General features: G+C 39.6%; 1 protein-coding gene across 3 annotated transcripts; it reads left to right on the forward strand.

Moving 5' to 3' along the window:
* Window positions 1-241: 241 nt before the first annotated feature.
* Window positions 242-27,912, forward strand: ptpn9a (protein tyrosine phosphatase non-receptor type 9a). 3 transcript variants are annotated; one of them, XM_016668826.1, is made up of 14 exons: window positions 242-427; window positions 620-881; window positions 11,218-11,361; window positions 16,933-17,022; window positions 20,503-20,627; window positions 20,827-20,932; window positions 21,887-21,997; window positions 22,080-22,396; window positions 24,058-24,145; window positions 24,832-24,901; window positions 25,012-25,090; window positions 25,165-25,315; window positions 26,177-26,384; window positions 27,525-27,912. In XM_016668826.1, the coding sequence occupies exons 2-14, from the start codon at window positions 849-851 to the stop codon at window positions 27,713-27,715; spliced, it is 1,713 nt and encodes a 570-aa protein (XP_016524312.1). In that variant the 5' UTR covers window positions 242-427; window positions 620-848; the 3' UTR covers window positions 27,716-27,912. The 3 variants fall into 3 exon arrangements, with proteins under 3 accessions (XP_016524312.1, XP_007546862.1, XP_007546865.1); XM_007546800.2 differs by having other exon boundaries at window positions 242-422; window positions 592-881; XM_007546803.2 differs by having other exon boundaries at window positions 242-422.

A 27,912-nucleotide genomic window follows, 5' to 3' on the forward strand; every position in this document is an offset into this window, starting at 1 on the left:
AACAGGAAATCTTTGTGGTCAGAGTAAAGTCAACAGCTCTTTAAATTCTCAAATAAACTGAAGCCTGTCTGTTAGAAAAAACAAGTGGGGACAATATGTATAAGATATAATAATGCCATTGTTGAGTTAATTATATTATTTTGCCCTCCAGTTTGTTTTCCTTTACTATTTATGAATGAAGGCGGAGGTCAGTGATCTGTTGACATTTTCTGGTCTTAACCACCAGGGGGTTCAGCAACACACAGAAAGACAGCCAACAGTCTCTTTCATTGTTCATGGTTGTGTGTGTGCGTGTGTATGTGTGTATAAGTGTGTGTGCGTAACTCTCTCGGGTAGCATAAAGACGACGTTCAGTGCGAAAAACTTGCAATTCATGGCATGGAGGAGTCAGCGGGCAGCTGCAGCCCTCCACCCTTTGTCAGGTTAGGTGGATGAACGGCACATCATGCCCTGAATCCGCTTTCTAACGTCGAGTTGAATCAAACCTCCGTAAAGCTACTCGGCTGATGTTTTTCTCCTTCTTCTTCTCTCTCTCTTTCGCTTTCCTGCCTTATTTTTTCTCCTCCTCGGTGAAATCTGACTCAACAACAGCGGTTCTTTCCCCCACCTCTCTTTCTAGTTTGGATGGCAGATTCGTGCTAATTGGCCCGCGTGGATCGCAGCATCAAGAGAAAAATAAAAAACCTTCCGCTCGCGCACTGCGCCGTTTCAGATGCCTTCAACTTTGAGGGCGAGGGACAACCCCTGAGAGCCCCAGATTTCAACAGGAGGAGCAGGCAGCCAGACATCTCCGTCAGCTCCCACTTTATGAGAAGGACACGTCTGTGGAAGGGCTGAACGGGGGAACCATGGCAGCTACTTTATCGGCGGAGGAGGAACAGGTAGGCCCAGGGAAGGCAGAGGGAGGGAAGGGGGGTGCTTAGGCGTCCACTTCTTACTTTTACAGCGACGAACGACGAATTTCGCTCTCGTTTCTACCTGGAGGGGTTTTTTTGGTCGCTCGCTGTGTGCGCGCGCGTGTGTACGTGCGTGCGCGCGCGCCGCAGCGAAGTGGCGGCGGTGGTGCGCAATAGTGGCTTTGTTGCGAAATAGTCCCGAGCGCAAAGCGGAAACATTGTATCGATTTCTGGCGCATTATTGCCCTGATTGCATCACCGTCAGTTCCTGTCCAGCGGCTCAGATGATGTGTTGAAACCCGGGCCGCGCTGCCGATGCGAAGCGCTGTGCCCCGAGTTCTGACATTATTGCCGGGGAAAGGTTTAACCAGAGACCGGGTAGGGTGAGGGGGGGAGAGGAAGCTCCTGGACACGGTCCCTGCTTCCTCGTTTGGGGTCAGTCACTGATGTTTACAGTAGAAACTTCTCTGAGCCTGTTGAGTCTTTTACAGTAGCCTAATGTTACTGATTCTGAGTAGAAATGAAAGGGAGAGTTATATTTAATCGGATTTTATTTGGTTTGAATCAGGATATAACTGGATATACAGCTGGGTTGAACTGGAGTGAACCAGATTAAGATTGGATAAAATTGTATTGCGTTTGATTAATTTAAATTAGTTTTTTGTGACTAATGTAGTTGTATTGTATAACAGTTGACACAAAAACTGAGTAAATTGAATTCAACTGGACTAGATATGGCTCTGTTAAGTAAAACAATTGATACTGGAACTAGAATGTGGCTCTACAGAGTCTAATAGCTGGACTAAAATGGATTAAGGTTGGGTTCAGATGGACTGAACCAAAATAGGATGTACTTTTGGTTTAAAATTAACTTTATTAAACTGTATTTCAGTTTGTTAAAATAAACAATGTTATACTGAAATAGATTACAAAACTGAATCTGGCTCAATTGAACTGGACTGCATGTTGATTTAATTGTTCAAGTAAGTTTGAGTCGAACTGGGTCAAAATACATTAAAATAAATGCATTGCTTACATTTTTTTTTACTTAGTAGGATTGAACTGGACTGCACTGTTTTCTATTATTGTTCATTTCAGTGGTACTATGCTCAATCACAAACTTAAAATCAGACTGAATTATACTGACATGAACTACATTCCAAACCGAACCACAAACTTTGAATTGATTTAGACATTAATTACAATGAAATAAGCAGTAATTCACTTTGTGTAATTCAATTTGAATTTTATTGAATTCAGTTGTATTCAGCTGGACTGTCCTGTGTTAAATCATATTGAATTAGACTATTTTCCATTGAAATTAAATGGATTTATATGTTATTCTAACACTTAAAACGTGAACTCTTCTGTTAAAACTGGATTTGATTTATTTTGGCTAAGTTTGTAGAGAAGCAATGGATCATAAATGAATTGAAACAAACCGTAGCGCTTATTGAAGCAAAAATATTGAACAAGACTGTATTAGCTGAAGCAATTTGGACTGGAATGAAAGTCTAACTTTACTTATAAAGAAACTTCAGTTTTTTTTGTGAAATTAATCAAATTTCATCCATCCACCTGTCCATCATCTATACCTTTCTGTCACGATAAATTGTTCCAGAAGTTATCACAATAAATGATAATATTGTTGTTTTGAGACCATTTTTTAAGAAATATAATAGTAATGACAAAATAATAATATAAGAACATATTCTCAAAGATCAATAAACTTTAAATTCTAATGAACATTTAACACTGGAACTGGAAGACATTTTAAATATCCAAAATAAATAAATAAATAAATAAAATAAATAAAACAAATAAAATTAATTGTGAAGTTTTTGTAAACAACTGAAGACTTTTATCATCCAGTTTTTGAAAACTGGAGGAAAAAAAGAGAAAAACAATAAATCAGACCAATGGAAATTATTGAGTTTGTTTTAATTTATCATGTGATTAATTGATGTTTTGATTATTGTGACAGGCCTATCTATACCTGCCTGTCTTTGCCCATCTCAACAAGCAGGCGTCATGCAGAAGGACCCCAAAGTCAGAATATGAACCCATGAAAATGGAAAATGAAGCCTTAAAATCTGTACCTATCCTAGCAATTAGTATCTTTATGAGATACACCTTGCTAGCACCTTTTGTCTTCAGAAATGTGTTTTTTTATCTTTGTGGCAAAGACTTAGCAAGGCACCAGAAACATCCCTCAGCAGACTTTGGTCCATAATGACGTGATTGCATCATGCCGTTGCTGCAGGTTTGTTGGCTGCACAGCCGTAATGCAAATGTCCTGTTTGGCCACACCCAAAAGGCGATCTGTTGGATGAATATCTGGTGACTGCAGAGGCCAGTTGAGCACAGAGAACTCATTGTCACGTTCATCAAACCAGTTTGAGATGGCTAACCTGTGGTCATAAAGGAAAAGACAGGGTGAGTAACAGAACAGCAGGTAGGCTGTTGCTACGAAGGGACCTAAAGTGTGGCTAAGGAAATCCCCCATATCACGATACCAACAGCATCACCCAGTGCGGTCTGCTGCTGCTGTAGCCCACCTGCTTCTATGTTTAATGTGTTGTGATGGCAAGTTTAGTTGCTTAGTGTCTTTTCTAACACCAATACAGCATTTTTATCCGCTCAGCCTCCACTCTGGATTTTTTTCTGGGCCATTCTGTATACACTCAAGACATGGTTGTGTGTGAAAAAACCCCACCTTTGTTTCCCATTTAGTATTTGGTTTAACTTCAGCACATCTAGATGTAAGCCAACAGCCAGATGCCTGGTTGTTGGCTTTTTATGTCAACAAGCAATCAATCTTGTCCGGTGAATTTCTCCATTTTGTGTCATGGAAATGTACGTTTTGCAAAATTGTGCAACAAAATTAGACTGCTGGGCTGTTGTTAATACTAGGGCGTGTAATGATACCTAAAACTCACAAGATGAGACACGATGATGATTTCACAAGAATGAGATTTTAATATTACTTTCAAGAAAACTTCAAAGATCAAATTTATGGTACAAATAGACCTTTATGCTAAATTTCCATACATTTTGCCTGAAGCTGAACTTTTATTTTCAGATTTGTTTTCCTCTCTTCAGACCTAAGCATGGTCTGTGGTGCTATCGATAGGGTGGGCTGTGATGGATGTCTAACCTACCCCTAGACATCCATCCTGCGGTTGTTTTGGCAATGCTTTCTGCCTCTTTTGCATCCAAACAACTTGGAGTACTTGCACAATTTCCGTGTCTTCCTGTAGCATTTCTAGATCCAACTGGAAAACAAAAATTCGTCAAAACAAATTATTTAAGTGTAGTTGGGGCGTCTTCCACTCCCACTTCTTCAGGCAAAGAAACTCGAGATAGGATTTACCTCAACGTGAAATATAATGCTTTCATATTGCGAGATCTTCTGTGATGAGTTCTTGTTACACTGCTAGTTAATACCTTTTTTTAAAAAAAAAAAAGGAAAAGGAAGTGGATCTAACGAAACCCATGGTGGAGCAAAAGAAAAACAACAAAAAAACAGCCATGGAGATGGAATAAAAATGAGTTTGCCTCTACAAGACATTCGGAGTCTTGTTCTCTGTCTCTTGCCTCGGTTTTCTGCCGACTCCCCATCATCGACCCAGCAGAATGCTCCTTATCTGTTTCGTCCATTTCCTGTGTGAGGCAGGGCCCCCGCTAGGGTGCCGGGCAGCCTCATTGCATCCAAAGCCTAAACGGGGTGTGTGTGTGTGTGCGTGTGAGAGCTGATTCTGTGTGCATTTTGTAGCGTGGCCCTCTTGGGACTGTACACTGCTGTAGTGGAACTTCATTCTACATGCAGCTGTTAAAAGTATTTCCACTAGACACAGGGGAAGGGAAGGGAGCGGGGGTGAGTTTATGAGTAACTGAGTGGCGTGTGTGTCCATCAAGTGCTTCAGAGAAAGTGTGTGTTGAGACTGCTGCTCCCAGGAAGCGGCGAAGTGAGAGAAAGTGGGGAAGAGGCAGATTGTGACGTTATTGACTTCCTGTTTTGGCATTGACTCGTGCTAAATTGGACTCGGCGAAGTGAAGCCGCTCAACAGAAGTCCTACGTTCGTAAATGGATTAGTGTGGTATCTGTAATCAAATAGATTCAGGAGAAACGATGCGAGGGGCGGCCATTAAACCTTTTTAGGAAACGGAACGGAATAAACGCATTAGCCTTGTCTCGAGGATCAAGGTGTAATGATAGCACAGCTTTGGCTCTTCACCTCCTTCCCCTGATTTGTTCATTAGAAGTTCTCTCAACTTACATATTACCTTGTTAGCGAATCACCTTTTTATTTTTTAAACTTAAAACCATTCAAAGACAACTTGTTTGTTTTAGTAGCTGATGGTTGTCTTACAGGGCAAAGCAAAAGTATATTTCCTCTTGCTTAAAGAGCCTAAAAAACAACAACCAGGTCCTACATGTTGAATTGTGAATCAATTGTGATTAGCGATATTCATTTTGGTTAAATTTCAAGAGCCACACCCAGGCCTGATTGCTGCCAGACCTGCAGAGTCAAGAAATCTCTAAATAGCACCTGTCTGTCAACAAGAAGTAGGCTGAAGTAGCTAAAAACAAAAACATCATCATGCTGTGATCTAAGGAAATTCAAGAATGGATGAGAAACAGGGTCAGTGTCATCCATTAGTCTGTAAAGGTTCACAAAGCTGTTTCCAAAGCTTTGGGAATTCACAATGCAAGATTTAATCCACAAATAGAGAAAACACTAAAAGTATTCCCAAGAGTGTATCAGTGACTCATCCAGGAGGTCACAAAACAACCTGAAAAAAAAACAACAAAGCAGTCTAAAGCACTGCAGGCATCACTTGTCTCAGCTAGGTCACTGTTTACGATTCAACAGTAAGAAAGAAACTGACAAAAATGGCCTCTGTTGGAGAACTCCAGGGGAAAAGCTACTGCAACACAAAAGCCAATTTTACATTTGAAGCAGCAAGGTAAATGTGGTCTAACGCAAACAGCCAATTTACGCCTGCAGTGGGCGCGTGAGTGGAAGATGATGAGCTGGAGCTCATCATCGTGGCTGTAGGCGGGATAAAATGTGCACGATGTTCAGGATGGTATTTTAAGAACATGGATGAAACTGTCACACATGTTCTTGTCTGATAGTTGTTATTCTTGAAGCTTTGATAATGGCTCTGTATGAATGTTTTGGTTTTTTTTTGTATATTTGTGGCAATGTTTGTATTTTGTATGGTTATGATTTTTAAAAGAGAATGCAAAAGCAGCATAGGAAATAAAAAAAAAGGAACAAGTGTTAAACTTTGTACCTTGTGTTCACATGGAAACCACATTTTAGGGGTCCCAAAGCTTTTTTTTTTTTTTAAATGGAGTTCAGGGTTGAAATTTCACTATTGAATATTAATGTGGGCAGCAAAAATGCCTCCATTGTGAAAACGGTAACATATGGTCCAACTTTTATCCTGACCTACAACTCCAAACACATCGTACGCGTCAAACCGTCACACATAACAACAACGGCTGTTTGCATACTCCTGATTGTGCATTTACAATTCTGCGTTAAAAAAAAGTTTACAAAAGACTTCACCTGTGCTTTGTTTCTTGTCATTCTTGTTTTCTTGTTGTTTTTACTGCTAACTTCTTTTGGAGGCTATATGCTAATCATACTACATGAGTAGCAAAACTTCCTGGTCTGGGGGGCATAAGAATATCTTTCTGTGCCATTCTCTGTGTTTCCATGTACATGAAATCATTTCCGGAAACATTCCCGTGCGAGCGTGGGTGTTTTTGAACTTGACAACTTGTTTTACCTGTGTGGTTGTGCCCTGAAGCTAGTTTTAATTAAATGCCGGAGATGCTGCTTAAAGAGTTTTATGCACTCTTTTGTAACCAGTACAGTAGCATTGTTCTTCCTCTAAACTGTTGTTTCGAGCTGTCAAGTCGCTCTAAAGAAGCAATAGCTAGATATGGCTAAACTTTATCTCAGGTGGCCGTTTGGATTTTTTCTTCTGCTAGCAAAAAAGAGCCACATGTAAACTAGCCTTTTGGCTAACCCTGATACCTTTACTATTTATTGATTAATGTACAGTGTCCCTTTGAAATAAAATAACACCAGATAAGCAGGCAGAATTGTTTTGAAACTAAAGTTTCTAACAGGTTACAATAGGTGGCATGTCCGAAGGTGAATTAACCAGCCTACTGCCGGCTAGCAACCAGGGCAGCTAACACGAATTACTCATTTATAACTCTCTGGTGTTTCTGGTGACAGGTTTGAAAAGATATTGATGTTTCTTTATAGTATGTTATTTTCATTAAGTACATTATGTAGCTGACAAGTTTTGAGAAAGTATTTATGGTCTTTCTCCCTCATTATGTCTATAACTGCTACAAATTTACACCCAGATGGTGGCGATGTAACGGCAGTTTGTTCAGCTTCATGTTTTCGCAAGAAAAAACATACCATCAGGTTCTCATACTGGACTGTGAATAATGTGAACCATAGTTGGCTAAAAAAGTGGCTCCAATGAACAACTCTCTCAACAAACTGGGTAATGTCATCTCCGCGCTGGAAGGCCGCAAACTTCGATCTTAAAATGCCTCAGTTGGCATTCATAATGGCTTGTGACCACACACAAAACCTCTCAGGCTGCAGCAAACACAGTTAGCTGGAACTTGGTGCTTTAAAGTGATTTCTGAAAAAGTTCAAGGAGGGGAGAGAGGAAGAAGCTTTTCCAGCCATTTGAGAACTAGAGCAAGTCAGGGAAATATTTATGGCGTCCTCCAGGAGTTGGATAAGTCACTCCTCCGCAGTGAGTCCTCCACTGCAGTCCGGCAAAAACTACAGTAAAAACAAACTGGTTCATCCTCAAATGCCGCTCCAGCGGATATGGCCTGGTGTTTAAATACCAAACAAAAGTGGATTATGCAAAAGGAAAAAAAAAGGTTGATCACAACTTGGAGCTGGAAGGCTGTCCTGTAAAAATTTAACAGGGTAGTATTGACACTTCAACAAAAAGAAAACCACCTGCATCAAACGAATGGCTGACTTGTGAAAACCTTCTCTTGAATCAGACATGTTGCTCTGGTAACAAAATGCACTTCTAGATATGTCCATAGTGAAGGATGCACACATCAGAATTTTATATCTTATTTCCAATTTTTTAATTTTTACAATGTTTAGCTGCCAGTTTTTGCTAAATCCATATTCTCAAAAATGACTACATTATAAGAAGACAGAGCCAAAGACTTCCAGCAGTGGTCAGCCTTAAGTTATCCACATTAAGAGAGGTGATATTAGCAAGGAGTCTCTGGAAAACCTGATTTTACTTGATTAAGACAAAGACCAAGTAGTTGGCATATTGATTTAGCTAGCATTACTAAAATGGCATTTTCCACGTGGAAAATCTAATCTAATCTTGCCTTCCTGGTGTCTGCTGAAAGTCTTGCTCTCTCTCACTGTCTTGCAGTGAGAGAGAGCAAGAGAGAGCATACTGTTTGAATGTATACTTTCCTTTTTCCTCTTATGTCCTTTTGAGAACTTCATTGTTAAACTACTTACTGTCACTCAAAATTGATAACTTTAAGTGTTCTTCCCTTAGTAGCATCCACGGTGAAAAAGTCAGATTTGGGGTTTCAGGTCTTCAGGATACCGACTAAACCGAAAATTCGCCAATCATCGTCAAAATATTTACCTAAATCTGTAGGTTTATACAACTAAGGATTTCTAACAATAAACAGATATATAATCTCATAATTTGTTTTTAAACTTCAAATTTAGTCAGCATTAATGTATTAATGTTGACTAACATTAATCCAATCTGTAGACAGATTGGATTAATATACTCAGATTAATCCAATCTGTTGACAGACTGGATTAATGTTAAGAAAATAATCCAATCTGAAGGTAATTTTGTACAGTGAGGATTTTATCTGAATACAGGTCTCATTCAGTACAATCAAATGAAGCGTTACCGATAAACAGATGGGCCGACGTGTCATTTCCTCTGCGACCGCAGTGTTCAAGCTTTTCCCATAAATATGTCATTCAGTGATCTGTTCTCTACCCCTTTTTCCTTCTAAAGTTTCTTATTTTCGTTACAGGAACATTAGTTGCTTTATTATCCTGTTATTGTGCAATTTCCTTCTCCTAAGTCCAAAGTTCAGAGCACATCCCTCTCTCCTCTCACTCTCATTTTCTCCATGAGAGTCGGATATTAAGGGGCACCTCTGCCCTGTCAGGTGCAATCAGCCTTCATCCCTCGCATGCCAAGGCATCTGAACAGAGCAGGAAGCTGCCGGCCCCACCGCCTCTGAAAGCACTGGCTTTTCCGAGGAGAGACACTGGCATCTTGTCTTCAGCCTCAGCTCCCGTCAGTGATCGTTTTGTCTTCCTAACGAGCCGCCGATTCCCAGAACCTGACTTCCTCTCTTCAGTGCGAGCCTCACCACTGCTGCGCCTAAGTGGAGAAGTGAAACCCTGTGTTCAAAGCCCGACCTTTCAGAGCCTCCCGTTGCACCCTGTTGAGGATTCACTGTGTGCTGACAGGCTTACTCTTTGAGTTGCTGGGATGGGATGTAATATAGTTAGGACCTGAATGCGCATTTAATTTAAAAGCCCCTAAATGTCTACCGTCAGCCCTGTATAGTCCACTTTAATAAAACTGTAGTTTGTTCGACTGGAAAGTCCGTTTTGTTTTGGGAGGTGTGAACGCGCAATCGAACTCTGATGTGAACTAAAAAAGTGAACTCTGGTCCGCTGGAAAAGCTAGGCCTTGGTTTGGTTCAAATAAATGCACATGTGGCTCTAAGAGCAGGAATTGTACTATAGCGCAGAGCATTCTGGGAGAATATGACCAAAACAAACACACAAGTCAAGCACTAGAGGGACAAATGGCTCATGGTCTTTTACCAGCGACAAAAAAGAAATTCTAAAACCACTAAAATCTGACGCTACTCAACATTTTTGTGTGCTCAGTGTCTTCTTCAGAGGTTTTTGCGTCTTTTCCTTCAGATGTTCTTAGTGCAGCGCCACCACAGGTGAGGAGGTGAACAGGTGTTTCAAAGGTGTTTGGCTTATCTGAAGCAGTGCAGTGTGAAAGTGAACCGCACCAATAAAACCGAGTCTATCTGGTGTGAAAACATGCCAAATGTAAACTTTACATTGTAAAGGAATATTCTGACCCACTTCCATTTATGGAGTTTCTTGGGATTTATTGTTCACTGCTGAAGTAATCTGTGGCTAAAAGTGGGTTATGGATCTGAACCTTTCTCACGATTCAAACAACTTTGTGCAAATTAGCACGCACACAAATATCACGTCTTTTTGTCTTCACAAGGACCTTGCATTGACATCCATTCATTTTTTATTATATTCTGCAGCCTACCCCCAACCCAGTCCCTAACTTATACTCAATTTACACTAAACCTGGCCCGAAACTTTAACATAGCACTAATTCCTATGGTGCAGTGGGTCCTGGCAATGTGGTATTTGATGGGAAAATGGGCATGAGAAATGCTAAAACACACACACCTTGTGTGCACACAAACCTACTCTGCTCTACACACAAGGGCATTCTTGCACTCATGCAAACAATCCAAAAGGCAGAAGGTAATGCTGTCAGATTGGCCAGGTTTCTTTTGAATACGTCGGGCTGGAAAAAACAGTTTTGGGTGGGTTGATTAAAATTTGGGTTGCTTTTAGAAAAGGTTTTAAGAAAGTCTTCTTAGGACAATTATATCAAAATAGTTGTCACTGTGTGGCAGAAAAGCTCAAAACTCATACATTTTAATGAAATGTGTCCTTTCATTTTTAGTTAATTTATTTTGAAATGTCTGTCAAATGTGACGTCACCAGTGAGTGATAGTCATTGGTCAATCAAGTGTCTCCATGTCATAGTATTGTAAAAAATAAATCCCAGTGCAATTTGGTGAATTAAAAGGATATGGTGCCTCAAAAAACACATCTTGTTGTGTTCAGAATATGATAAAAGACAAGCAGAAACATCTAATGTTGTTCATGGAGACAAGCTGAATGCTTGTATTAAAGTCTTTTTATGCACATATGTGCTTTTCGTATTGCCTTTTTATATTTGCTTATGAAAACAAGTTGTGTCTCTGGCCTTGTTTCAGTCGCAAACTTAAAGCCGTCCATCCGTTCTATCTTTTTTCTCAAACTGTGTGTGTCTGTCTGTGTGTGTGTGTGCGGGTGTGTGCGTGTGTGTGTGTGTGTGTGTGTGTGTGTGTGTGTACAGTTTCACTTCCTGCCCTGCTTGACCCTCCGACTGGGAGAGCTCAAACTCACTGACGTCCTCTCCGTGTCCTTTCCAGGCCACCAGGCAGTTTCTAGAGGAAATCAACAAGTGGACCAGTCAGCATGGAGTGTCTCCGTTGTCCAGGGAACTGGCCGTCAAGTTTCTCATGGCTCGCAAGTTTGACGTCCTCCGCGCCATCGAGCTCTTCCACAATTACCGGGTAAGGGAGAGGGACGCTACTAACCTGATGTGTCATCATGTCCTTAAAGCATCTGCTTCCAGCTGGACTTGCCAGCCCCGGATTTTGTCGATAAGGAGTAACGATTAGTTGGACGAGCATCAAAACTCTTTGCTGTGAATAACATTTACTTTAGTTCAGTTTCCTTTTGTGGTTTAAGGCCAGACGAAGATCCCTAGATTGAAATGTTTCTGCAGTTCCCACATCCAAAACTGTGGATGTGGTCCTGTAAAACCCATATGTACCTGTTAAAATAAAACAAAAACAAAAAATGGCAGGTAGATTCATCCTTAAATATCTGAAACTCAAATTCATTCCTGGATGTTTTTAACCTGTTTTGTACTGAAAAATATTTACATCACCTGTTTTTCTCAGAGACAAAGGTTTAGTGGGTAGATGGAAATATTTGTAATATTTTATTCTTGATCTAGTACAGTTGTGTCCAAATATTTTTGCCATGGTGTCAATTTGAAATCATCCGCGGGTCACAAACATATCTAAATAAATGTTTGTTTTCTCAGTTTGATCTCAGTAATATACATAACATTTTTAATGAAACAAAACATAGTTGTCTAATTTTTGTTGAACACTAATCAGTACATTGTTGATCCAAAACACAATAAGGATTGCCTTTGTGTTTTTCCCTCCTTCAGGTCGTTATTGTGAATAAGAACAGGTTCTTAATAACTTACCTCATTAAATAAAGGTAAAAGTTATTTTACCTGGCACATTATGTTATAAAATGGCACTATCAAGTACCTATGTTAACTATTTGTTATATAAATGCTACATATATTATAGAAATTTGACTTGGGTCTGAAATTGGGACGCTGTCTCTTTAAGAAACTCCAGCTCTTTCTGAAACTCCGCCTTCAGGAACTCATCACAACATGGCTCCTCCATTAACCCTTTAACAAAGTTTTTACTGAGAAACCTCAAACTGCTGCTGTGTAACAGGTTGTTGCTAGGTAACCAAATCGTGAGTGAGTCAGTTGATGCCACTAGCCTAGCTTAGCTTAGCTGGACATGAGAGCAACTAAAGCTTTTCCTCTGCCTACATCCCCCAGAATGCTGCACGGTTCTGGATTGAAATGACTGAATATTCTATCAGATGTATTATCTATTCATATTGATCACCTGTCTATAGCGATCTATAATGTTATTGATCTATTGTCCAGCCCTAGTCAGAGCCCATCCACAACAACCCTTTTAAGATACTTTGGTAGGAGTTATTACAACATTTGATTTCCCTTTGGGGTAAAGACAATATTTTTTAATTTAAAATTAACTAAAGTACAACATCTGAGCTACAGGCATCAACAAGCTTCTGGAATAATGTTGACATATTTATTCTCTATTAATAAAGGTGCTCAAGTTCATGCTGCTTCTTTCTGTCATGCAGCTTTCAGTGCAGTAGAGCTGAAAGCATAAAGCTGGCCTGCTTTATTGATTGAGGAAAGTTGGTGCGTAGCACCTGCATCGTTCGCAGCAAATGGCAACACAAGAGCCGTTTTCATTGAAAACGAAGACCAGCGCAACATTCCCAGGAACACGGTCTCACGCCAACTCATCATCAGAGGGATATTCCAAGAGGCGTTTTTAACTTTGCGGAGAACCGAAGCACTCATGAACAAATCCTACTTGTGTTATCAAAAGAAACACGGAGGGGTAGCATGGAGGAGCCGAGCATGCAGTCAAACGATATCAACATAAAGGAGCCGTGTCCAGATAAAAGAGACATATGGAAACGGAATGTGGGATTTTTTTGTTTGTTTTTTCTGGACTTTTTTTTTTTGAGGCATAACAGATGAACAGCAGCTGTGCATCTGAACCGAGCATTGCTGATCTTCTCCTTTTTTCAGCTTCCTGTTTGTTTGCTTGCCGCGTTCTCAGCCACCTCCCTGGGAGAGAGGAGCATTAAGAAACGTACAACTTCACACATCTTAGCACGTCTGTCGGAGCCAGGCGTGTACGTTTCTGCTGTAGGGACACTGTGAAGTAGTGCAACCGTGGATGCATACGTGTGTGTGTCCGCGCAAGAGGGTGAGATGAGTTGAGTTTGTGAAATCAAAAGTGACAAGCAGAATGGGTTAAGATATCTGGTGATCTTCCCACCATCAAAGTGGAACGTGGTGATCAAACTCCGAGTTCCCTATTTATTTGATGATCTCAGTGAGTGAGTCATCCTCTTCAGTCAGCATTAACTCTCTTTTTAGGCTTTAGATCAGTGTTTCTCAACCCTGGTCCTCAGCGCCCCCCTGCTCTGCATATTTTAGATGTGCCTCTAGTCCAGAACAGCTTATTTAAATTATTGCATGACCATCAAGTGCTGCAGAAGGCTATTAATCACTTAGAGATACAATTCAGGTGTGTTTCAAAGGGAAATACCTAAAACATGCAGGACAGGGGGGCGCTGAGGACCAGGGTTGAGAAACACTGCTTGAGATGCATAATATTGGTGGAAGGTTAATAGGGTCCGAACGGAAAAGTGAAAAATATAAGTACACCAATAAAGATATTAAAAGTGTGGCATTTGTGTTCAGTCCCCAAAAATAAGTCAAGTGAATAGCAGACATGTCAGGGAGAAAAAGTTGTGGAGAAGTTTTGAATGCCCAACAGAAGTCGAGGCAGTTTTATTTGTATGGCACATTTCATCAACAAGGCAGTTCAAAGGGCTTTAGACCATAAAACAGCATACCAGGGAGTCCTTGAAAAGTCTTAAATTCATGTACCTAAAATTGTGGCCTTAAAACGTCTTAAATGTATTACAAGGTATGTAGCCTAAGTTGGCCTTGAATACATTAACTACAGGTCTTAGATGTTGTCATGGCAGGACTATTTAATATTCTAATTTATTTTTTCTGGGGAACATTTCTGTTAGGCAAAAGTTGGAGTCACATGCAGACTACCACTAACGAGGCTACCACTAACGTTAGTGGTAGCCTAATGCTACCACTAGCGTTAGGCTAGTGGTAGCCTAACGCTTGCTAGCTAGCTAGTTTTTTTGTGTCTATCATTGGTCATTTTTCTTTGCCACTGGCTCACTTCTGTGCAAAAAACTTGGTACTATTACTACATAAAATATGCAATTTTCTTTTGCATATTCTGCAGTGGTACAGGTCTTACATTTCATTCACAATGGTCTGAAAAAGGTCTAATAAAGTCTTGAATTTGACTTGCTTAGCATATTACATGTGGAAAGCATGTACTATGGTAACGAATTATAAAACAAACATATTTTGTCAAATGCCATCATCAAAATCAAGGAAATATACATCAAATATAATAATTAATGTTCAAGTCATTATTAATCAAAGAGAACTCTAGACAGGTGGGTTTTTAGCCTTGAAACTCAGCGTTTTGACAGTTTTTTACTTTTGTGGAAGTTTGTTCCAGATTAGTAGAGAATAGAAAATAAACGGTGCTCGTCCATATTTGGTTCTGGTGAGAGCATGTTTCAGCTCCGTTACTGTAGACAGGCAAGAAGAAGAGAAATTGCCCCATTGACACTTTGTCACAAATGATTACATTAGATAGCAGACTTGTAAAAAAATATCCTCTTCCCATATGAATCTTTTTTTTTTTTTTTACAACCAAAATGGTGCACATATACAAAAAAGTAAACATTTAGCTTCAACCTTATTCAAGCATTGAAACGACCCAGTCAAAGTCCATACTGAACTCCAATTAGATGGACTTGGTCACAGTCTCCATCCAATCTAACTCAACTTGAGCTATTTTGAAAAACAGAATGGAGGGTAAAAAAATCAGCATTTACACCCAAAAAGCTGGTAAACACACCCCCTACAGGCCTGTAGCTGTAACTGTTCTAAATAGTATTCACTCAGTGAGGCCTGAACACAAATTCACAAATAAGAATTTTAAAGATTTCAAAGATTCTTATTTGTTATTAGTTCTTTCCACCTCGTGTTGAAGCGCTAATTTGCTTTTGGTCTATCACATAAACCTCTAAGAAACACCCCCCCTGAAAGTTTGTGGCTATGATGTGACAAAATGCAGAGAGGCTCTGCAGCTCAGACAGTTTCCAGACCTGACAGGCGCAATCATGAAACTTTGACCTTTTAGGAAGGATTAATCTGTCACCTCAACAAAGCAGTTCCTTTAACGCAGCACTTGTACCAAGTCATGGGCCAACAAATCAGTCTGAACAAGCAAACATCAGTCTATCCAACTAGAAAAAAAATGGATAAAAAAAATGGATTTCAGTGTTAACATCTCAGCTAGGAGGTTTTATTTAAAACTGTGAAGTTTGTACCAATGAAGCAACTTCATTGGCACAATGAAGTTGTGCCAATGAAGCACAACTTCATTGTGCTTCATTGGCACAATGAAGCACAATTAAGAAACTACACTAATGTTGTAGTTTCTTAATGACTTTACTTCTTTCTTCTTTTTTTTGCAGAGCATTGAACACCAATTGTTACCAAATATGTCTCAGGATTAGCCAGCCTGAAACCATGAGACCTAAATGTTCTGTTACATCGGTTCTGATTTGGTACTTTTTGTAGACTTTTGTTCATAAATATTTTGTTGAGTCATTCCCTCTGGTTTTGGATGTGGATCAGGTCTAAGCATTGTTGTTATGATGCGTAACCATAGCAACAGAGGATTTTCTCCCCCTCCTACAACTTGGAGCAGCTGATTAGAATCTCAAAACATCAAATAATACCTGAACCTCATACCTCAATTTCCCAGAGAAATTGAAAAGAAAAAAAAATTCCAGACAGAAATTTAATGAAGCGACAAAAGCATTGAGGCGCGTGAGAAGAGCTTGCTGTCCGTTGATGATGAAATTATGCATGACGACATCAAAATTTCCCTTTGAGATGAAGTATTTTTGAATTTGAACGATAATTTTTTTATGCTTCTTTTTAAATCTAGGATTTTATCTGTTTTATGAAAATGTCTCGGTGGTTTATCTTTGTGATTTCTGGACACTTAAAGGTTCAATTAAAATCATTTGGGAACCAGCTTAAGATCAGTTTGTGTGAATTTATAGAGAATGGATGAGAGTTAGGTTAGTGTTGAGACTGACATGTTTTTTTCTCCTTTTGGTAAGCAGAATAAAATCAAACTTTCTTATATGTCATGATTTTACGTTTCATATTTGATAATGCTTTGTGTCCCACTCTCTAAAAAAACTAATTCAACCTTTGATCATATTTATTTCAGTCCATGTTATTGTCTAAGTTTGTGTCTTGTCAGATTGAGGAGTGCATAAAGAGAATAAAAGTTAATATTATCGTCATCATTGTGTCATTTTAGTCTGTAGAAACCAAGATGAGAGTCCCTAATCTTTGTTTTCATCTATTTAAACGTAAAACCCGAGGTAGATTTCAACGACCTAGTCCATGCACCTACAGATCAGGTTGAAGGAACCTCCTGTGATCACTCCAGGGTTTCCTAGAATCCAGCTCGAAATAACACGGGTCTTCCTGGGGCGGCTCTATTGTTCACTCAGAGGAATTCAGCTCCTCTGGCCTCCCAGCAGGCTGACTTCACATTGCTCCCTTTTGATCCGTTTGTCTTCAGGAAACGCGTCTTAAAGAAGGGATCGTCAGACTGCAGCCTCAGGAAGAGCCGCTGCGCTCCGAGCTGCTCAGTGGAAAATTCACAGTGTTGGTAAGAATGTTTTTGTTTTCCTTTATTAGCTGACATAAGTCAGATTTCTCTTTATAATATTGCTCAGACAACTTTCACAAACCAAAGAGATGTTTTTGTACTCATTTAGAGCCATAAATGTTGCATGAAGTTTTGTGAAAAGGCAAAAAGAAAAATTGGAATAAAAATGTCCATTAGGAAATTTGTGGTAATTTTTAAAGAACCACCATTTTATGTCTGGTTTTAGGTTTTAAAAGCAAAGGAAAATATAAAACATTTACAAAAAGAGGGTTGCTAAAAAAATGTTTTGTCTTAAAATAATGTGAACAAAAAAAGCACTTAGTTTCCAACATGATGACGAGACAACAATAAATATGACTAGGAACGTTACAAATGTGCGCCAAACTTTGTCCATATTCCACTAAAGTTGAAAAAATACAATTTCGGAATTGTGTTGTGTTGATTAGATAAGAAATGCAATTAATATCACACGTGAATACGTCTGTCCACGCAGTAAATCATTAAAAATACTCCTCCAAACTAGTTCTTGTCTTCTTCTTCTTCATGGTTTGCGCCAGTGGCAACATCCCGTTGTTGGCCCTGTAATCCACATGATGTGAAAAAAGTTTTTCCATTGCAATTTTGTGAAACAACCTGATTTTGATGCAGCCAAAAAAACACCCACCTCATCCTGGCGTCAAAACTTTTCAGTGAAAATAATAAATTGCAGTGTCTCCACCAAGCAAATTAATTTTCAAAATCTCAAATTGTGCAATTATGTGGTCAAGGGAAATGCAACCTCAGATTTTTGTGTGGAATATATTTATTCCATTAAAAAAACAACAACAAACAATTAAGTAAACAGCTAAATATTTTTCAATTGTTGTTTCAACACTTTTTTTAAGCTAAATTATCAAGAGCCGTCGTAAATAGGGTTTTCCATTCAGGCTAAAAAGTTACACCTTGGTCTCACTTGAGAAATATTCAGAGATATATGGAAAGAATTTAGCAATATTTGTGCTTACTTATGACTTTAAACGTGACTTTTTGTTACACACCGTATCCGAGATCGATATGTTGCGTAGCTGCAAGATGACATCAAGTGAGGCTGAGGCAGCAGCGTTGTACAAATAGAAAATACTGCCACCTACAGGTGGGAGGTCGCTGTAACTTAAACACAAATGTTTTTGACCATTTGTTGGGGGAAAAATTTGTAGTGCAAAATACAAATTTTGCGTAAATTTCCACAATCTGCGAAAAAACTGGAGCGACTAATGTTCCCTAACAAAACATCAGATACCTGCTTATAGTAAATAGTAAATAGTTTTTAGGCAGATCAGAAAATATTCACCTCTAAAAAATGTGGTGGAGTTCACAGTTGTGACCTGAAATCAGAAGGGTGTGAATATTTCACAGCGCACATCCCAGAGAGCTCTAACCACCACCGACAGCTGCCAGGTGAAACCCAGCAGCATGTTTATTGCAGGGTTTATGAATCCCTGTGTGATATGCGATATGGAGGATGGAACCTTATCACACAATGTTCTTTATGGAGCATCTCAGCTGCTGAATTTATGATGCACATAATGCTTCCACAGGTCTTAACCAGCTTTAAACTGCCAGATAAGTTTATCCTGTCAGTCGTCATGAGGCCCACAGACACAAACCAAACAAAAAAACAACAAAAAAAAAAGAAAGAAAAGCCTTCCCTCCCACTACTTTTCCTGCCTTCCTTTTCTTCCTTCCCCTCTCTGACGTGCCACAGAGGGGTTGATGTTGCACATCCTCTGGTCTGACGTCTGAGTCCTCCAGCCTCAGCAGCAGGATTCATATCCTGTCTGATGTATTTTTAGCCCCTGTGCCAAAGAGAGAACACGGGCTAAGTTAAGATAATTCACCTACAGAAAGGAGCGCTCTGGTCTGCGCCGTTAGGGGCGCGAAGTGGAAAAAAACTAAGATGGAGGTGTGCTACCTAAAGGATCTTTATATATTGATGGTGATTGTTGTTGACCGCCCTTTCTCCCCACCTTCCCCCACACACACACTCTGTGAACCATACTGCCCCCCAGTGGTCACTTTGATCTAGGGTGTTGGTCTGGTTGAAACAAAACAAAGCAACACTTGTCGCCACGTTTCGTGTTGTTGACGAGAAATACAAAGCACAAGCTTTTGGCAGAAAATCCAAATCGTGGTTCAGCTGCTGATGAGCCTTGCAAAAGTTTTTACACCTGCATTTTCTGTGACAGCTACATCTCTGAGTAATGTTCAATCCATCGTCTAAAAGACGGCTGAGCACGAAGAGGAACTGACCACAGAGGCACCATCACAGGATAAGAACAAAGCAGTGCAACAATAAGTCGAAATGATACGAAAATAAAGTAGTAATAATACTTTAAAAAGTCATAATAACACAAAAGAGGCATAATGATAAACCTTTATGTTAATAGTTCTATGTGCTGTATGATAGTAAGTTGAAAATAATGAGAAAAAGTTGTAATAAGAGAAATAGTTGTAGTAATATGAGAATAAAGCCATCATATTATGATGATAAAGTCGTATGTCAGTAAGTAGAAATAATACGAGAATAAACTCATATTATGAGAATAAAGTAGTACTAATACAAGAGAAAAGTTGTAATAATACAAGAATAGTCATATTACGATAAAAGTTGTACAACCGTAAGTCGAGATAATACAAGACATAAATGACATGGGAACAGTCACAATATTACTGAAAGACAAAAGACAGCATGTTGAAAATCATAATAGAAGAATAAAGTCGCAATAATGCGAGAAAAAAAAGCTGTAATGTTACGAGAATAAAGTCATAACGACACGAGAAATCATTTGTATGACATTAAAGATGAAACGGCAGTGATATCGTGAAGAGAAACTCATCTTACCAGAATGAAGTTGTAATATTAGTAAAATGAAGTAGTAATTTTACGATAACTTCCACACAAAAAATAAGAACTTAAAATGAAGAAAGTGAAGCATCTTGTCAAGTTATATTTTGGTATCGGTTTTACAAATAAACATAATTAATCTCTTTAACACATCAGCACCAAATTATTATCAGAAGCAGGACTTTGAAACGATCTTTGCAAACGGCTGCGTCTGTTTCGATGAACGAACCACAGACAAGACAAGCTGCTCACGTCTCATCTTGATTATATTATCAAAGCTTTGCAACTTTTTCTATCAATTTTACAACTTCCCTCTGGTAAAAGTGTGTCTTTATCCTGCTAATATGAATTTATTGTCATAATATTATGACTTAATTCTTGTAATTTGTTTTTGCAAAGAAGAATGAGGATAAATGTCAGTCTCTAGATGAGCAAAGCTGGTAGAGATTCCCCACAAAAACAGCTGCTGGCTGTAATTGAAGCGAAAGTTGGTTCTACAAAGTATCGACACGGAGCGGCTGAATAAATACAAATCCAAAATCTGTGATCCAGATTAGATGAAAAGCTTCTTATTTGTTGATATTCTCTGTTTTCAGAGTGTCCGGGACCCGACAGGAGCCTCCATCGCTTTGTACACAGCTAAGCTTCATCATCCCAACAAGACAGGCAACCACGTTGTGCTCCAGGCTCTCTTCTACCTTTTGGACCGAGCCGTAGAAAGGTGACCACCAGGAATTCTGATTATTGATTGCAGAATCTTTTCTGATCAAAGAGACAGATTTCTGATTTTTCCCTTCACTTCTAAAATTGTGTTTTGACAAAAAAAAAAAAGGTGCACATTTACATTTTTCAAACACGGATGGCTGAACCTTTTCAGTGTACCGTGTGAAAACATGCAGATTTCTTTTTACTGTCTTCAGCTTTGAGACCCAGAGGAATGGCTTGGTGTTCATCTACGACATGGCGGGCTCCAACTACACCAACTTCGAGCTGGACCTGAGCAAGAAGATCCTTAACCTGCTCAAGGTTGGAATCGCTGATTCACTGGTTTAAATCGAACAGCCACAATGCAAAAAATTAGGTCAAATCTGTTTTGTTCGGGAGGCAACAGTCAGAATTTGGTAACTAATTTTTGATGTCTAGTTCTTGAGGATGAGAGATTCCAGTTGTTTCTGATTTTTCTTATGAAAAGATATTACCATCTAAATGGTCTTCAGATGTATTTTTCTACCTCCTGAAAGTCTTGCTCTCTCTCGCTCTCCTGCAGCCTGAACAATTTCTCAAAATGTTTAGCAGCTTCTTTCATATTTGTGTTTCCTCTGATATAGTGTTCATTGGGTTTTTTGTGTTGTTTCCCTAGTTACAGCGCCCTATCTGAAAATTAATCCCCACCCGATACGGTTGAATTTACTGATTGGAAAAAATATCCGATTTTTGATTTTGTGACTGGAAGGTCACTAGTCAATTAGGAAGTGTTACAAATGCCTCCCAATTAGACAAACTAAAGCATAAAATAAAGTACTACAAGGGTCGTCCATTAGTTGGTTCCAGGTCATAAAAGCTTTTCCAAATGGCAAATGAAAACAAACTACACAACAAACTAATTTAATCTATGAACTCAAGGATGTGAATGTTATTTATTTGCCATATTGCAATGCATTTTATTGTTTGTCTCAGAAAACTTGCTAAGCCCAGTGGGGCATATTAAAAAATGTTACAAGTTGGCAGGACATTATAAATTATCTTTGGGTGATTATGTTATTAGAAGACATTATTGACAATACTGATGGCAACTGTAGTCTTTGAAATAAAAAGCATAGATTTTTTTTTTTGCACTAAAGTAACAATAATAATAACATTAGAGCAATAATTCACTAGATTTTATTGGGGTTTGTCCACAAAAATTAGCTTCTGAAGATGAAAATCTGTGTCTAGAAAATCTATAGTTTTAATATGAAGTGTTCTGTCTCTGTCCACCAGGGGGCGTTCCCTGCCAGGCTAAAAAAGGTGTTGATCGTGGGGGCCCCTGTGTGGTTTCGAGTCCCCTACAATCTGCTCAGCCTGCTGCTGAAGGAGAAACTGAGGGAGAGGGTAAATCATCCTTCATACTAAAAGCATGAAGGATTTTTAGCTTCTGGATCATCGAATCCCCGGTTTCCTCCTCCGACTCCAGGTTCAGATGGTGAAAATGGCCGAGCTGCGTCAGCACCTCCCCAGAGACTGCCTGCCCCAGCACCTGGGCGGCCTGCTTCCACTGGACGCTTCGGGCTGGAACCAGCAGCTGCTGGCGGGTCAGAACGGCCGGGTGGACCCCGTGGACGAGCTGGTGGGAATCCCCCTGGAGGACTCGTCCATCCATGTGCCGGGGTCCGAGGCCATGCGGCCGCAGGAGCTGCTGGCGCACCTGGGCCGGCTGCAGCGCTCAGGCGTCTACCAGGAATACGAGGAGCTGCGCAGGGAGGCGCCTCCCGGAACCTTCCACTGCTCACAGTGAGTCGACCTGAAGCTACGTCTGCTTTCGCTCTGCTTCATGGGAAACAGTTTTCCAGCTGATCGACGGTCTTTATCAAGCCTGACCTGCCGACTCCATTTCTTTTTTTAACTTACTTTTTGTGTTTTTTGTCTGAAAAGTTGAAAAATATAGCAACAAAGTCGCTACACGTGCAGACTAGGAACGCACCGATACCGATATCTGAGATTTCGTATCGGCTGACACAGATTTGATTCAGGAAGTGCTTAAAAGATTATTTTGTTTTGTTTTTTTAAACGCCGACATAAATGTACTGAATTTCAATATTTTGTTGATATTTGAATATGTAGATTTAAAAGTAAAAAGAAATAAAACAGAACAGAACAAACATAAAATACTCATAAGAGCTCAGACTAGGCCGAAGAGCTTATACATATTAAATATTCACAACAAAATTAAGGTAATTATAAACTCCACAAAAATAAAAAAAAACTTATTCCAAACAATCCTATAGGATTCCTGTCGATCATGTAATTTGGCTGTCAACAATTGAAAAGGTTCAATCTGTGATGGTTTTTATCCATTCTCTATACTCCCTATGACTTTTCCACTAACAAATAACAACCCTGGGAATTTTGGGTTTTCCATTGTTTTGCCGTTTTTCCATTGTTTTGCTGAAAAGGCAGCTCTAATGGACAGGCCCGTGCTGCATGAGTGACAGTGTCTTCATGACTCTTACAGTTTCAGCACAAACTGTTCTCCAATTCATCCATTTTAAAAAGACAGCTAGGTATAATTACAAATGTATCTGACAACGCTGCACCATCACAACACTCTTTAATTCACCAACAGCTTCACAAGTTTGGTCAAACATGGAGAAAAAAAACAACAACTTTGAATGGTTCGGTCAGTGAAACTGGGATTATAACAGCCAATGTAAAATTAATAGTAGAGAAACTGAAACTGACAAAAATGAACTGCAACAAACCTTTCAGAAATTCTAAATATAATGTAAAATAAGTAATAAAGAATGATGTCGCTCAGAGTACAAAGCGTAGAATTAGACCGACTAGATCTGCCTTTACGGATCGGGCACATTGTTACAATACTCTATCTAGTTTTTTCTTCCACAATATCGGCACTGATACAGATATTAATATGGGATTGGTTATTTAAAGATATTCTATCATTTAGATGAATGTGGACATTAAAAAGACCTTATGATACAGCAGTCCTCTGCTCCTGATAGGGACATATTAAGCATTTAGCTGCAAATAGATCACATTACAACTTATTTAATTGGTGTAATGATATCTGGCTCAGTGTGAATAATTCATATGCAGCTATGAATGAGATGAATTCAGTGATGCAGAGGTTAGATGACATCAAGTAAAAACACTTCTGCTGTTTGGACCCTTTTTTCTGTTTTTTTTTTCCCCTCTTATTTTTATTTTTATTTTTATTTTTTTCTCATTACATTCACAAACGTAAATGTATTTAATCAGGTTGTTTGTTTTTTTTGTTTGTTTTTTTTAAGTAAAAGCACTTTTTAGAGTTTTATTTGTTGGAGAAAATGGAGACCTGCTCAGTGTAACTTCATAATAGTTCAATGGTATTTATCTATACCAGTGAGGAGCAGCAGGTGTCAGTAGTGAGCTTTGGTGTTGTTTTGGTTCCACAGGTCGGCCTACAATCAGGAGAAGAATCGCTATGGCGATGTGCTGTGCCTTGACCAAACGAGAGTTCGTCTAAAGCCCCGCAGAAACGAGGTAAGGTCGCACTTAAAAACAAACAAACAGAAAACAGACTGCTGCTCTCGTTCAGTTCAGAAGACCAGATGTCTTCTGAACTGATGTGTGTGTTCAGCTCTGTAGGAATTGATTCAATCTAGGAATGCACCAATGTGAAAATCTGGGCCGATATCAATAACCAATATTATTACAAGGAAGATAACCAAGATTTACCATTACATCGTACATATCAGGGTTGGGATTTTAACATGTTAATTTTGATTAATTAATGACATTTTAAGTTTGCATTTGCAGGTTTCTGCTGCACCCAAAAATCTGACGCACTCGCTATCTCCACAAAAAATGACAATGTATGACAAAACTGCTTCACTCGGCCCACTGGGGGTTAATCTGATGGGACGGTGGACCAGACTGTTGTTCAAGTTGTCCTAAGTGGAGTTAGCCAAATCTATCCATGCCTAAAATAGCATCTCAATGCTAAACATCTTGTGTCCCCAATGCTCATTACGTCTTTACTTCAGTTAAACATCACACAATCTTGTCAATAAATGGCACACACCTCAAAAATAACAACATGGAAATAAATATCAGCCCAGTTTTTTTAACAAATCTGACTGATATGTAAAAATAAAAGCCCTACATCGGCCGGTATGGTCACATTGTGCAATCAATACCCCAAACTTTGAGCTTTGCTGTTCTTTCAGAGATCGGATTACATCAACGCAAGCTTCATGGATGGCTATAAACAGAAGAATGCGTACATTGGTACTCAAGGTAGGACTGCTAGACACTTTGAATTAAAGTTCTTCTTCTTATTGAAGTCTACTTCATGCAAGTGGACTTGTCTCCACGAGACATGCTGTAAGCTCCCCTGTATGTCACAGGACCACTGGACAGGACCTACGGGGATTTCTGGAGAATGGTCTGGGATCAAAACGTGCTTCTGATTGTCATGACAACAAGGTAACCCTCCCGGGCACTCCTGTTTTCATAATCTTGGTCAGGTTTGGTTTTCTTGACACGTCTCGGTGCTGCAGGACGGACGAGGGCAGTCGGAGGAAGTGTGGACAGTACTGGCCCCTGGAGGAAGGCGGGCAGGAGGTCTACGGCCACATAGCAGTGGTGAACCAGAGGGTGGACCACCACACCCACTACAACCACACCACTCTGGAGCTGCACAACACAGAGGTATACACTTCTTCTCTGGGTTTAGGATTTAACTAAATGAAGCACAAATACATCCCTGAAAAATTCTCAACACTTCTTATAACTTGAAAGCTGTTATGTACTGAGCTTTCAGGTGGGGAAAATGTCGTATGATGCATAGCTTGCTCTCGTTTTCACAGATAAAGAGAGCTTTTCTGATTTAGAATTAAAAATAGAAGATTTTAAAGAGTGTGTGATATGTAAGCTTTTTAAAACAATTACTTTGCACCAGGATCTTGGCCTTTCTTGAGCCAGGTGTTTCTCCAATTATTGAAATCTTTGTCAGGGGGAAAAAAACAGTCCTTGGGCTTTTTGGATGTCTGTCAAGGTTTGGCTGCTGTTTACGCCAATTTACGTCCAGTACTATGAAATTTTCTGATGTAGTTTTATTTTGATTGGACAACTTAACTCTGACCTGTAGACACTTTATAGATGACTTTGCAAAGTTCCAGTTTTAAGTTGGATCTTTATGCACTTTGCTACTGGCAACATGCTGCATTGTTATAGTGTATTTACTTAAATCCATTTAAAAAAAATACCAACAATAGCTAGGTTTCAATCCAATTGTCATGCAAATTTTTAGCAAACTTTTAAAATGACAAAAAATAAAATAAAATGTAAATCAGGTGAGTTTCCATCCACTGGTTTCGACTAGGTTACGCACAATTGCAAAATTATGGATGTTTTTTTAGAATTTTTCCATTTTCTTCAACCTTTTCTAATGCAATACTTCAAATTGAGCATAAAAACCGATGATTCAAGCACACGTCACACAGTACCTTGAATTCTACAAGCCCAGTGTGTAACCAAAGCATTTCAATGTGTTTTTGTTCACCTGTCCAGACGTGTGAGCAGAGACACGTGAGTCACTTCCAGTACCTCAGCTGGCCAGACTACGGCGTGCCTACGTCAGCGGTGACTCTCATCGACTTCCTGGGAGCTGTGAAGAGGCAACAAAGGAAAATGGTGAAGGCTTTGGGGCCTCATTGGACCGGCCACTCACTGGGACCGCCGATGGTGGTCCACTGCAGTGCAGGGATTGGGAGAACAGGTAAGACCAGAAGACTGCGGGGGTGGGGGGTTTTCTCACAATGTCACATTATTGTGCTTTCAGACATATTGATAAGGTTGTGATCCGAAATTATTTTAGCTGCAGTCACCCTTTATTTTATCACGCCATGTGTAGTGACAGATCAAAAACACATCCTACGTGGTTTAAACGTGAGGAAGATGAAGTAAATTTTGCAACATTACATCCTTTCACATTTTGAAGTGTTGCAAAATCTTCCAATCAAAAGTACCTACAGATGGAATCTTTTTTGTTTTTTCAAATACAACATATCATGCAATATAGTAAACTAATGATGTGATAAAATAATGAGTCTGTATTTTGTATGACGAGATCAAAAATTTGAATGTAGTTTTGCATGTTTCCTTTATTAGAGAAGTTTCTACTGTGAAAATATTTTGGTGGTGTTTTTCATCTTTCTAGCCTAAGTTTTGGTCTGTTCTTACCAACAAAAATGAAGTTTAGGTTAATCTCTTTTAAGAAGAGTTTGTCACCATTACCCAAATTTATTGCGTCTGCACTTCCATTACAAATGTTTGCAAAACTTTGTCAATATTTTGCTAATGTAAAAAAAAAAAAAGAAAAGAAAAACCACAATTTTACATTTGTGGTGTTTGTTTATGCGATAAGTCACTTAATCACAATGCATGCCATCATCCTCCTACCACTTCCTGTTGTCTTCTTCGTCTTTTCCGCCAGTATTAACATCTACCTGTTGCTCATGTGACTTGTGGAAATGCAAAAAAAGGCATTTCTGTTGCAGTTTTGCAAAGTACACCAAAAACAGCACATGCTAGCGCAAAAAATAAATAAATAAAATAAAACACACACACATATCGGAAAATGAGAGGTTTTTCTTCAAAAGTGCTGTGCTTCCATTTCAATTTGCGCAACCTTATGGTCAGTCGATCACCCAGCCTGTACGACGTAGTGTTAATTGCATGGGAAGGCAATGCTGAAGTGGTGTTTCCCTAAAGCTGCGTCTTTCCGCAGCACTGAAACACAACACAAATCTAGTGGGACAGGACTTTTAAGTGGTCGGAGCGATACAAATGTAAAAGCTGGAACAATTTCAAGACGTTTGATATGGGCACGAGTCTGACTTGTCCCTGTTCTCGGCAGGTACCTTCTGCGCCCTGGACATCTGTCTGTCCCAGCTCCAGGACGTGGGCTCCCTCAACGTGTTTCAGACGGTGCGTCGCATGAGAACGCAGCGGGCCTTCAGCATTCAGACACCGGAGCAGTACTACTTCTGCTACAACGCTATATTGGAACATGCCCAGAGACAGGGCCTGCTCCCGTCTAATCAGTAAGGCCCCCAAACGACGACAAGGACGAGCCACGACTTTTCTGCTGTCAGCCTGCTGACCCCGCAGCCAGGCTGGGTGATCGGCCGACCAGAGGAAGTAAAGTCAACTCCCGACCGAAGACAAGCTTTCTGACACGTCGCCATAAGCCGTTGGCAAACCAAGTAAACGCATTAAAGATTAAAAGCTTTGATTGCTGATGA

This window comes from Poecilia formosa, unplaced genomic scaffold (genome assembly GCF_000485575.1).
Source record: "Poecilia formosa unplaced genomic scaffold, Poecilia_formosa-5.1.2 Scaffold17, whole genome shotgun sequence".
In the NCBI taxonomy this organism is placed as follows: Eukaryota; Metazoa; Chordata; class Actinopteri; order Cyprinodontiformes; family Poeciliidae; genus Poecilia; species Poecilia formosa.

Excerpts from the sequence above, each read along its gene's own strand:
- ptpn9a (XM_016668826.1), top strand. The coding sequence starts at position 849 with ATGGCAGCTACTTTATCGGCGGAGGAGGAACAG. Across the intron at positions 20,628-20,826 it reads TTGGACCGAGCCGTAGAAAG|CTTTGAGACCCAGAGGAATG; the intron begins GTGACCACCAGG and ends TACTGTCTTCAG. Across the intron at positions 25,091-25,164 it reads CTGATTGTCATGACAACAAG|GACGGACGAGGGCAGTCGGA; the intron begins GTAACCCTCCCG and ends TCGGTGCTGCAG.